This window comes from Drosophila rhopaloa, unplaced genomic scaffold (assembly GCF_018152115.1).
Source record: "Drosophila rhopaloa isolate 14029-0021.01 unplaced genomic scaffold, ASM1815211v1 contig_218, whole genome shotgun sequence".
NCBI classification, from domain to species: Eukaryota; Metazoa; Arthropoda; class Insecta; order Diptera; family Drosophilidae; genus Drosophila; species Drosophila rhopaloa.
The window spans coordinates 1278817-1291496 of record NW_025335104.1 but is presented as its reverse complement, the minus strand read 5'-3'; the positions used below and the strand labels follow the sequence as shown (position 1 = coordinate 1291496).

At 44.0% G+C, this 12680-nt stretch overlaps 2 protein-coding genes across 2 annotated transcripts; one reads left to right on the top strand and one right to left on the bottom strand.

The window, feature by feature from the left end:
- Positions 1–497: 497 nt before the first annotated feature.
- On the bottom strand, positions 498–2113 carry LOC108048960 (splicing factor 45). The gene is made up of 3 exons (XM_017129938.2): positions 1907–2113; positions 828–1851; positions 498–774 (listed from the first exon to the last, which is right to left on the bottom strand). The coding sequence occupies exons 1-3, from the start codon at positions 2021–2023 to the stop codon at positions 680–682; spliced, it is 1236 nt and encodes a 411-aa protein (XP_016985427.1). The 5' UTR covers positions 2024–2113; the 3' UTR covers positions 498–679.
- A 4625-nt stretch (positions 2114–6738) lies between these two features.
- On the top strand, positions 6739–12680 carry LOC123037921. Its single transcript, XM_044460777.1, is given in 4 exon segments — positions 6739–8742; positions 8841–9753; positions 9756–11114; positions 11117–12680. Coding segments are annotated over 4 exon segments (5730 nt in total). The 3' UTR covers positions 12571–12680.

Here is a 12680-nt window from a genome sequence, read left to right as displayed (position 1 = left end):
ATTTTCTGGTATTTTTTTAGTTGATCTGAGTACCGACGTGAAAAAAAGCCTGACGAAAAGTGAACGCCAGCTGTTTGCCTCTTGCTCTCTCTCATGAGTGGCGTACGGTTTTCATCGATCTGGATACTAGGCTTTACGTTTTTGTAGTGAATGTTTCAGTTTTCACTGTCAAGAAGAAGAACTCAGAGTTGCTCCAAAAGACTACTATCGCATAAATGAGTCCGTCAAATTTGAATGGGAAACAAACTGGGAATTTTCGGAACGGCAAAACCTTATAGACCATCCGTTCAACAGATGGTGGATGGATCTCTGTTGGAAGACGGTATTAAGCTGTTATGATTTAAATTTAAAAACAAATTTAATATGACAAAATCAATTGGCTTTTACAGTGCACCATTCCGCTTTGTTGTTTCTTTTTTTTTTGCTTATACTTTTTTATCAATAATTGAATGATTATTAAAACAGTCAATCAAAACCGAATACAAATCGATCGTTTCTTATTTTGAATAATTTTAAGTGCAGTAACCAAATTTATTTTACTGCAATGGCAAATGGAAACCACATACACATTTTCAAATTTTTAAATTTAACAATTACTAAAAACGATTTAAATTAAATAAATCGAAGTTTTGAGACCTTTTCTATACTGAGATAACACTCCTTATTCGTTATGCTTATGCTAATTTAATTGATAACATTTGAACTTATCATAGTTATAAAAAACCGCTCGTACTTGACGGCCTCCAAAAAAGCGCCCATTTAGGTCCACCACAGCTGTGAATCAAAGAATTAGCTAATTTATACCAATCGAATGAAAATATAGCAACCTTTTATAGCGCTTTCAATGCGTTTAAACTCCACAAATATCTTAACGGCATCTTCTGGCACTGTTCCGAACGCTTCGTGAATAATGACGCTGTTAACTTCCCCGTATTTAGTGTTGCACTCGTCCTTCACCTCCGGCTCCAAGTCTTCATCAACGTCTCCGGGCCCGACCATGTTGCGAAGAAGAACAACCTTGCTTGGGGATTTCATGATTTCTGTGATGCTGGGCTCGGTATCACCGCTGGTAGCCGCTGGGCCTGGTATGTAAGGAGGTGGCATCCCGTGATGACCGGGACTTAATCCAGTTGGGGAGCCAATCGCAGGTGGGGACAGGGACAGGGGAGGCAGAAATACGTCTTTCTCGTGAATGATGCGACCACCCCGTTTGGAAGTCTTTTCCACTTGCAGGGCTATTGACATACCCTGCTCAGACTTTCCGAGGCCTTGGCCATCCTTGAAGCCGTATTTAGCCATTATTTTGGCCGCTACTGAGCTTGCCGAATACGGTATGGTAACGTTAGAGAATCCATCTCCACTCTCTATTGATATCTCTTGAAGTGAAGGAGGAGGAGCAATGGCGGCACCCCCTCCCAGCTTAGCTACAGAGCCCGCAGCGGGCGGACTGTACAAGTCATCAGCGCTTTGTAGCTGGCCAAACCCGCTAAAATTTATATTTGGCGGTGAGACATCGTCTTTGTGACCTTCTCGACGTCCGATCCGACCGCGTTTCCGCTCCCGATCCCTGTCCTTATCACGTTCTTCCCTATTGGTCCCCCCTCCGCTGGAGCTAGCTCGGGACTTCTCGCTGGGTTTAGTGCTCTCCTTTAATTTTTCGTATTCATTTGGCCACTGCGGATCGTACTCGTCCGAGAAGTCCCAGTCGTCCTTGCTGGCACATTCCAGCACGGGAAGTAGGGCTTTGCCAGTGATTATGGGCTTGGCAAGCACGACCGCCACTGAATCAAAATATCTGGCTTCTGGCTCGGCAAGGCGTTTGGCTCTTAAATTGACCACCGGCGTCATTAACTGTTGTGAATAAATTGAAAAGATAGGATCGACGCGAATTGCTGGCGCTACTTACGGGTTTTTTGACGGCTTTCTTTACTGCCAGCTGGGTCTGCAACATTTTAATGCCAGAGGACCAGCCATCAATTTGGCTAGCTCGGGGCTTGGTGTCTATATCGTCATACAGATCCATTTATATCAATTTAGAAAATAAATCCTCCAGAGACATAAAACAGCTTGTATACAAGTGTGACGGAACCGATAACGATACAAAATATTATCCGGCATTATATACAGTTGACCGTCAAAATAGCGACAGTCGATTGGTGTCGAAAAAGGAACAGGAGTAAAGGCACGGAATGTTTTTATATTAGTCTGCCGCTGTAAGCCTAGTATCCAGATCGATGAAAACCGTACGCCACTCATGAGAGAGAGCGAGAGGCAAACAGCTGGCGTTCACTTTTCGTCGGGCCTTTTTTTCACGTCGGTCCCCTGATCGACGAAAAAAATACCAGAAAATTCCATAGCGTTGCCAGTCTGCGGAAATGAACTTTGGGTGAACCCTAGCGAAAATATTAAAAAATTTAATCTTTTGGCGTGCGCTTCTCACTGAACATTATAAGAAATGGAGGGAAAAACTCAAAAAACTCACAAAAGTCGATTGCAGGTGTTTACATGTGAGGACAAAATAACATTAATACTATCTGGGGTGCCTCTTGTCAGAGCAAAATGTTTTTTAGGTCCAGAATGTACGAAAAAAACACAATAAAAGTGCAGCTATGAACTTTAAATTAGCAAATAATTATCAGTAAATTAAAAAAAAACAACTGTTAAATTTAAATTGGCCTTTTTCCTTGGCCTTTATTTCACGTCGGCCTTTTTTTCACGTCGGTACTCAGATCGACAAAAAAAATACCAGAAAATTGCATAGCGTTGCCAGTCTGCGGAAATGAACTTTGGGTGAACCCTAGCGAAAAGAATAACGTCGATTAGCAATTTTGGCAAAGTCTGCAAGGGTATTAAAACTTCGGCTTGCCGAAGTTAGCTTCCGTCCTCGTTTTTTTTGGTTTTTCGTTAATTTTGGATCTAGGAAGCACTAATTTCTGTCAACAGACACTTCAATAGATTATATTTTTTAAAGTGAAACTTTTTCAGGCGCGTTTTAGCTTAGTACTCAGATCGACAAACGAGTAAGCTAGCGTAAAAACTTTAATCTTTCCAGTGTGAGCAAAAGTTCGAGAGTTCATCAGAATTAAGCGTGATACGGTCGTACTATCAGTCAGCTGAGTTTGTTGAAAAGCAGTTAAAATTCAAATATCTTTTTTGGGGAAAGAGCCTTAAAAAGATATTCTCAACTCACTTTGGCAAGATAAAACTGCCGCTGTACAAATACATTAAAAAACAATACAATTTAAATTTAACAGTTGTTTTTTTTTAATATACTGATAATTATTTGCTAATTTAAAGTTCATAGCTGCACTTTTATGATTTTTTTCGTTTATTTTTGACCCAAGAAATATTTTGCCCTGACAAGAGGCACCCCAGATGGTATTAATGTTATTTTGTCCTCACATGTAAACTCCTCCAATCGACTTTTGCGTGCTTTTTTAATTTTTCCCTTAATTTTTTAAAATGTTCAGTGAGAAACGCACGCCAAAAGATTAAATTTTTTATTCTTTTCGCTAGGGTTCACCCAAAGTTTATTTCCGCAGACTGGCAATGCTATGCAATTTTCTGGTATTTTTCGTCGATTTGAGGACCGAGGTGAAAAAAACCCTTGACGAAAAGTGAACGCCAGCTGTTTACCTCTCGCTCTCTCTCATTACTGGCGGACAGTATTCGACGATCTGAGTATGGACGGAGTAAAACCATTTTATGACTGTCACGAAAAAGCGGTGTCCCCTGTCCATCTTCCACCGCTGACGAACGATCTCTCTCTCCTCTTCTATCCTCTCTCGCTCTCAGCGCGCTCGCACAATGTTGAGAGCGTAAAAATCTAAAAATAGAATGCGCATGTGAGCACGTGTGTGTAAGTTAACAACCGACCCCCAGCTTAGGCTGAGCAGGACAGTTCTTACTTACCTTATTAATATTAATCATTTATCATGTTTGTCATTCCCTAGTATTAATCACTTTTTATTATTATCAATATTATTATTACATTTCTCCCTCATGCATGGTCCACCCTAAATCGGGTCCGACTTATTGGCCCTAGAGCTGAGCCAGCACATTGTACCATTCCGAGCCGTGGCTCCTTTTCATTGGCTGAAAACGATCGTATGACTTCTGCAAAATGTGCAAGGTCAGCGGTCTGCCACGGGCATCCGGCTATGCATGAGCTTTTGTTCAATCTTAAGTTCAGTTTTTAATTTGGATTTGAAATAAAGAGCTCCAGCTCGTTCATAAAACTCCGGCCTTAGCCGTTACATTATTTTGATTATTGAATTTGGTTATCGTGCCTTAAGGGCCGTGACATCGGAGATAAGTATCTCCCACCGTATACTTCGGAAGAAGCAAAGGAGTCGAAGCTACCACCCGACTCCGCTGTGGCTGCCAATCTTGGTGGCCGCCAACAATCAATCAGCGGGCAGTATTCTACTGCCACCCCCCTACGGATTTATCACCTACCGGCTCTACCCCTGCCGCGGAGGATCCGCCAGCCGGCACGGACATTTAAATGATTGGCGCCCAACGGATTAATATTATTACTAATATTCGAATCCCACCCCTGAAGTTGTAAATTATGTAAGTAGCTGAGCGCCGACAATAGCCAAGGTCTACACATACACAACACACATATGCCATACAATTTCCTACGCCCAGCAATAGGAATTTTTTACGTATAAAAAGTGACTCGATTTTCGATTTCTAATTCAGATTTTTATGAGGGCGTGGCAAATAAAAAATATACATATAACTCAAGTTACGTACACTCGTACTGGCAATTTTTATGTGAATAAATTATTAAAATATTAAATTACAATACACTTCCATGTTCTGCGTGTTGATTTAATTTTGTTCGATCTGGATTTTTTTAAGTGCATTATAATAAAAGAAATCATACGTCTCAAATAACGCACACTGGTGCCAAGGCGATCGACATTTATACGATTTAATTATGCAAAGGAATATTGTATTTCTTTGTTAAGGTTGGTTTCTATACGCATTCAGAGGGCCCAGTCGTTTTTCTCCTTGTGTTTGTTACAAATTTACCTACTGTGCTTATATTGAGTTTCGTACCAAAGTTATCCAGTGTGTCTGTGCTAATAATATACCCAGTCGAATTAACCTATACTTGTTGTCACCGTTCTGTATTTTAATTTTATTCTTGGGACAAATTAATCCAACATCTTTGTGTTTTAGGTGACGATCTATTATTTTTCGCTACATTTTTCGACTTTACATCACCAAAGTGGCCCGTTGAAACCTTTTGTCTTGAGCCCAATCGTCAAATCCTCGTATCTACCTCGCGCCCTTTAACTGCCAATGAGTTGGGAGTATAGAGAAGTAAAACAGGAAATTGATAGCGACGATAGCGAAAGTAGCGAAGAAGTAGGATTTCGCCCCGAAGTTAGGGACACAGATCAACCAGAAATGAACGCAGAAATGGTCCAAGCGATTGTCGCAAATGCGGTCAGCGCCGCTCTTAGCGAACAAGAGGAGCGGTTAAGAATCGATTTCGCCACAGAATTAGATGCGGTTAGAACACAGGTTAGCGCGCTGTCAGTCCAAGCGCCGCAGGTGGAGGTCTACAAAAGAGTAGTACCAAACCCTGCAGTAAGATGCGATGTCAAGTTGGACATAGTAAAGTCTCTGCCAACGTTCAGTGGAAAACACGATGAGTATGTTTCGTGGAGGCAAGCTGCATCAGATGCCTATGAGGTATTTAAGAAATACGACGGCAGCGAGGCACACTACGAGGCCGTGGTCATAATTAAAAACAAAATTTGCGGACCCGCTCGGTCACTACTCACGTCCCACAATACAGTGGGATGCAATTATAGCCAGACTAGATTGCACATATGCGGACAAAACGTCCTTGAGAGTGCTGCGGCAAAATTTAGAAATGGTTCGGCAAGGAGACTCCGATCTTATGGCATACTATGACGAGGTCGAGAGGAAACTCACGCTTGTCACTAACAAAATAGTCATGTCACATAACTCGGACACAGCAACTATCCTAAATAAGGAGGTTAGGGATGATGCCCTTCATGCATTCATTGCAGGGCTTAAAAGACCACTCAAGTCACTCGTGCTGCCAGCACAACCCAAAGACCTTCCGTCTGCACTAGCGTTAGCGCGAGAGGCCGAGAACAGCATTGAGAGAAGTGCGTTCGCGGCATCCTACGCGAAAGCTATAGAAGACAAGTCCCATTGCAATGAGGGCAACAGGCGCAATAGTAAGAGTCAGGGAAAGCAATGGAGAGGCGAGGATAAGAATCCGCACTTTGTCCCTAAACAAAACCAAAATAAATCTCATGAGAACAATCCCTGGCCAAAGCACAGGGATACTGAGCCACTAGACCAGGATAAAGTTCAACCCATGGAGGTAGACCCCTCAACGGCTAGATTTAGACAAGAAACAAGCTGGGGAAAGCCTCAAAATAACAACAACTACAAAAGGCAGAACTCGTCCCAGCGTCAATCAGACCAAAGACGCCAACGCGTCAACAATATAGCCCAACCCCAACAGGAGGCGACGGATTATGCCACCACAGCTGAGGCCGAGGTTGCCACCATCGAGGGAGATAGCGACTCCGCCGAGCTTAACGACCTCCTCCATTTTTTAGGGAGCGTTCCCGACTGCCGTTCGTCGAGCGACAGTTGGCTGGCAAATCAATAAAAATTCTCATCGACACCGGGGCGGCAAAAAATTACGTGAAGCCCGTAAAGGAGCTAAGAAACGTAATGCCGGTCGAAACCCCCTTCACTGTGAGCTCTATTCACGGCTCCAGTGATGTCAAATACAAGTGCATAATGCGCATTTTTGGACTAGACGTCCCATTTTACCTCTTGGATACATTGAGCACGTTCGATGCTATAATAGGCTTCGATTCGCTAACGCGAGCGGGAGTAGCATTGGACCTAGGCAGCAGCGTGATAAAATACGCAAATGTCACTGAAAAGCTCAAATTTTTTGACTGTCAAAATGTCAATTTCACAAAAATCGATGACATAGTGGTACCAAGTTCGGCTAAAGCCGAATTCAAAATAACTATTCTGAAAAGAATTAAGGTGTTTTCAACCTCTAACGAGGCGCTCACCTTCAACACATCGGTCATCGCTACTATTCGAACTACGAGTGACGAACCTGTCTACTCCAAGTTATACCCCTACCCTATGGGGGCAGCAGACTTTGTAAACAACGAAATCAAAGAACTGCTGCAAAACGGCATAATCAGGCCGTCCAGATCCCCATACAACAGCCCTGCCTGGGTAGTTGATAAAAAAGGGACTGATGATAATGGCAGTAGAAAGAAGCGATTAGTAATCGATTTCAGGAAGCTGAACGAGCGAACAGTCGCCGATCGCTATCCCATGCCGAGCATAGCCATGATTCTAGCGAACTTGGGAAAAGCCAAATTTTTTACTACCCTAGACCTGAAGTCAGGGTACCACCAAATATACCTGGCTGAAAAGGACAGAGAGAAAACCTTGTTCTCAGTTAATGGTGGGAAGTACGAATTCTGCCGACTACCCTTCGGCCTAAAAAACGCAGGGAGTATTTTCCAAAGAGCCATCGACGATGTGCTGCGGGAAGAAATCGGCAAAATATGCTACGTCTACGTTGACGATGTTATCATCTTTTCCGAAAACGAAACGGAACATGTCAAGCATATTGACACGGTGCTTAAGCGCCTACTCGATGCCAACATGAGGGTGGCACGAGAAAAAACAAAGTTCTTTAAAGAGAGCGTTGAATTCCTAGGGTTCATTGTTACCAGAGGAGGGACAAAAACAGACCCAGAAAAGGTTAGGGCAATAAAAGAGTTCCCAGAACCAAAAAATCTGTTTAGCCTCAGGTCCTTCCTAGGCCTGGCGAGCTATTACAGAAGCTTTGTAAAAAACTTTGCATCTATTGCTAGACCTCTGACCGCCATCCTCAAAGGGGAAAACGGGACGGTCAGCAAGAATATGTCGAAAAAAGTAGCTGTCAGGTTTAATGAAACCCAGCGCAATGCATTCGACCACCTTCGTAACATTTTGGCATCCGAAGATGTCATATTGACATACCCTGATTTCAAATCACCGTTTGACTTAACCACTGACGCCTCAGCGAGTGGAATAGGCGCGGTACTGTCCCAAAATAAAAGACCTATTACTATGATTTCACCCACGCTAAAAGACTGCGAGCTGAACTACGCCACAAACGAAAGAGAATTATTGGCGATAGTCTGGGCAATAGGCAAACTCCAGAATTACCTGTACGGTAACAATGAGGTACGGATCTTCACAGACCACCAGCCTCTCACGTATGCGGTATCCGACAAAAATACCAACGCTAAAATCAAGCGATGGAAAGCATTCATTGATGAGAACAACGGGAAAGTATTTTACACACCCGGAAAACAAAACCTGGTAGCTGACGCATTATCAAGGCAACCCCTGAATAACTTAGAGGCTGAAGCCCAGTCTGACGCGGCTACGGTGCAAATATACCTGGCTGAAAAGGACAGAGAGAAAACCTCGTTCTCAGTTAATGGTGGGAAGTACGAATTCTGCCGACTACCCTTCGGCCTAAAAAACGCAGGGAGTATTTTCCAAAGAGCCATCGACGATGTGCTGCGGGAAGAAATCGGCAAAATATGCTACGTCTACGTTGACGATGTTATCATCTTTTCCGAAAACGAAACGGAACATGTCAAGCATATTGACACGGTGCTTAAGCGCCTACTCGATGCCAACATGAGGGTGGCACGAGAAAAAACAAAGTTCTTTAAAGAGAGCGTTGAATTCCTAGGGTTCATTGTTACCAGAGGAGGGACAAAAACAGACCCAGAAAAGGTTAGGGCAATAAAAGAGTTCCCAGAACCAGCGAGGCACACTACGAGGCCGTGGTCATAATTAAAAACAAAATTTGCGGACCCGCTCGGTCACTACTCACGTCCCACAATACAGTGCTAAGCTTCGATGCAATTATAGCCAGACTAGATTGCACATATGCGGACAAAACGTCCTTGAGAGTGCTGCGGCAAAATTTAGAAATGGTTCGGCAAGGAGACTCCGATCTTATGGCATACTATGACGAGGTCGAGAGGAAACTCACGCTTGTCACTAACAAAATAGTCATGTCACATAACTCGGACACAGCAACTATCCTAAATAAGGAGGTTAGGGATGATGCCCTTCATGCATTCATTGCAGGGCTTAAAAGACCACTCAAGTCACTCGTGCTGCCAGCACAACCCAAAGACCTTCCGTCTGCACTAGCGTTAGCGCGAGAGGCCGAGAACAGCATTGAGAGAAGTGCGTTCGCGGCATCCTACGCGAAAGCTATAGAAGACAAGTCCCATTGCAATGAGGGCAACAGGCGCAATAGTAAGAGTCAGGGAAAGCAATGGAGAGGCGAGGATAAGAATCCGCACTTTGTCCCTAAACAAAACCAAAATAAATCTCATGAGAACAATCCCTGGCCAAAGCACAGGGATACTGAGCCACTAGACCAGGATAAAGTTCAACCCATGGAGGTAGACCCCTCAACGGCTAGATTTAGACAAGAAACAAGCTGGGGAAAGCCTCAAAATAACAACAACTACAAAAGGCAGAACTCGTCCCAGCGTCAATCAGACCAAAGACGCCAACGCGTCAACAATATAGCCCAACCCCAACAGGAGGCGACGGATTATGCCACCACAGCTGAGGCCGAGGTTGCCACCATCGAGGGAGATAGCGACTCCGCCGAGCTTAACGACCTCCTCCATTTTTTAGGGAGCGTTCCCGACTGCCGTTCGTCGAGCGACAGTTGGCTGGCAAATCAATAAAAATTCTCATCGACACCGGGGCGGCAAAAAATTACGTGAAGCCCGTAAAGGAGCTAAGAAACGTAATGCCGGTCGAAACCCCCTTCACTGTGAGCTCTATTCACGGCTCCAGTGATGTCAAATACAAGTGCATAATGCGCATTTTTGGACTAGACGTCCCATTTTTCCTCTTGGATACATTGAGCACGTTCGATGCTATAATAGGCTTCGATTCGCTAACGCGAGCGGGAGTAGCATTGGACCTAGGCAGCAGCGTGATAAAATACGCAAATGTCACTGAAAAGCTCAAATTTTTTGACTGTCAAAATGTCAATTTCACAAAAATCGATGACATAGTGGTGCCAAGTTCGGCTAAAGCCGAATTCAAAATAACTATTCTGAAAAGAATTAAGGTGTTTTCAACCTCTAACGAGGCGCTCACCTTCAACACATCGGTCATCGCTACTATTCGAACTACGAGTGACGAACCTGTCTACTCCAAGTTATACCCCTACCCTATGGGGGCAGCAGACTTTGTAAACAACGAAATCAAAGAACTGCTGCAAAACGGCATAATCAGGCCGTCCAGATCCCCATACAACAGCCCTGCCTGGGTAGTTGATAAAAAAGGGACTGATGATAATGGCAGTAGAAAGAAGCGATTAGTAATCGATTTCAGGAAGCTGAACGAGCGAACAGTCGCCGATCGCTATCCCATGCCGAGCATACCCATGATTCTAGCGAACTTGGGAAAAGCCAAATTTTTTACTACCCTAGACCTGAAGTCAGGGTACCACCAAATATACCTGGCTGAAAAGGACAGAGAGAAAACCTTGTTCTCAGTTAATGGTGGGAAGTACGAATTCTGCCGACTACCCTTCGGCCTAAAAAACGCAGGGAGTATTTTCCAAAGAGCCATCGACGATGTGCTGCGGGAAGAAATCGGCAAAATATGCTACGTCTACGTTGACGATGTTATCATCTTTTCCGAAAACGAAACGGAACATGTCAAGCATATTGACACGGTGCTTAAGCGCCTACTCGATGCCAACATGAGGGTGGCACGAGAAAAAACAAAGTTCTTTAAAGAGAGCGTTGAATTCCTAGGGTTCATTGTTACCAGAGGAGGGACAAAAACAGACCCAGAAAAGGTTAGGGCAATAAAAGAGTTCCCAGAACCAAAAAATCTGTTTAGCCTCAGGTCCTTCCTAGGCCTGGCGAGCTATTACAGAAGCTTTGTAAAAAACTTTGCATCTATTGCTAGACCTCTGACCGCCATCCTCAAAGGGGAAAACGGGACGGTCAGCAAGAATATGTCGAAAAAGTAGCTGTCAGGTTTAATGAAACCCAGCGCAATGCATTCGACCACCTTCGTAACATTTTGGCATCCGAAGATGTCATATTGACATACCCTGATTTCAAATCACCGTTTGACTTAACCACTGACGCCTCAGCGAGTGGAATAGGCGCGGTACTGTCCCAAAATAAAAGACCTATTACTATGATTTCACCCACGCTAAAAGACTGCGAGCTGAACTACGCCACAAACGAAAGAGAATTATTGGCGATAGTCTGGGCAATAGGCAAACTCCAGAATTACCTGTACGGTAACAATGAGGTACGGATCTTCACAGACCACCAGCCTCTCACGTATGCGGTATCCGACAAAAATACCAACGCTAAAATCAAGCGATGGAAAGCATTCATTGATGAGAACAACGGGAAAGTATTTTACACACCCGGAAAACAAAACCTGGTAGCTGACGCATTATCAAGGCAACCCCTGAATAACTTAGAGGCTGAAGCCCAGTCTGACGCGGCTACGGTGCAAATATACCTGGCTGAAAAGGACAGAGAGAAAACCTCGTTCTCAGTTAATGGTGGGAAGTACGAATTCTGCCGACTACCCTTCGGCCTAAAAAACGCAGGGAGTATTTTCCAAAGAGCCATCGACGATGTGCTGCGGGAAGAAATCGGCAAAATATGCTACGTCTACGTTGACGATGTTATCATCTTTTCCGAAAACGAAACGGAACATGTCAAGCATATTGACACGGTGCTTAAGGGCCTACTCGATGCCAACATGAGGGTGGCACGAGAAAAAACAAAGTTCTTTAAAGAGAGCGTTGAATTCCTAGGGTTCATTGTTACCAGAGGAGGGACAAAAACAGACCCAGAAAAGGTTAGGGCAATAAAAGAGTTCCCAGAACCAAAAAATCTGTTTAGCCTCAGGTCCTTCCTAGGCCTGGCGAGCTATTACAGAAGCTTTGTAAAAAACTTTGCATCTATTGCTAGACCTCTGACCGCCATCCTCAAAGGGGAAAACGGGACGGTCAGCAAGAATATGTCGAAAAAAGTAGCTGTCAGGTTTAATGAAACCCAGCGCAATGCATTCGACCACCTTCGTAACATTTTGGCATCCGAAGATGTCATATTGACATACCCTGATTTCAAATCACCGTTTGACTTAACCACTGACGCCTCAGCGAGTGGAATAGGCGCGGTACTGTCCCAAAATAAAAGACCTATTACTATGATTTCACGCACGCTAAAAGACTGCGAGCTGAACTACGCCACAAACGAAAGAGAATTATTGGCGATAGTCTGGGCAATAGGCAAACTCCAGAATTACCTGTACGGTAACAATGAGGTACGGATCTTCTTCTCACGTATGCGGTATCCGACAAAAATACCAACGCTAAAATCAAGCGATGGAAAGCATTCATTGATGAGAACAACGGGAAAGTATTTTACACACCCGGAAAACAAAACCTGGTAGCTGACGCATTATCAAGGCAACCCCTGAATAACTTAGAGGCTGAAGCCCAGTCTGACGCGGCTACGGTGCATAGTGAGCTTTCACTCTCGTACACCATAGATACCACAGAT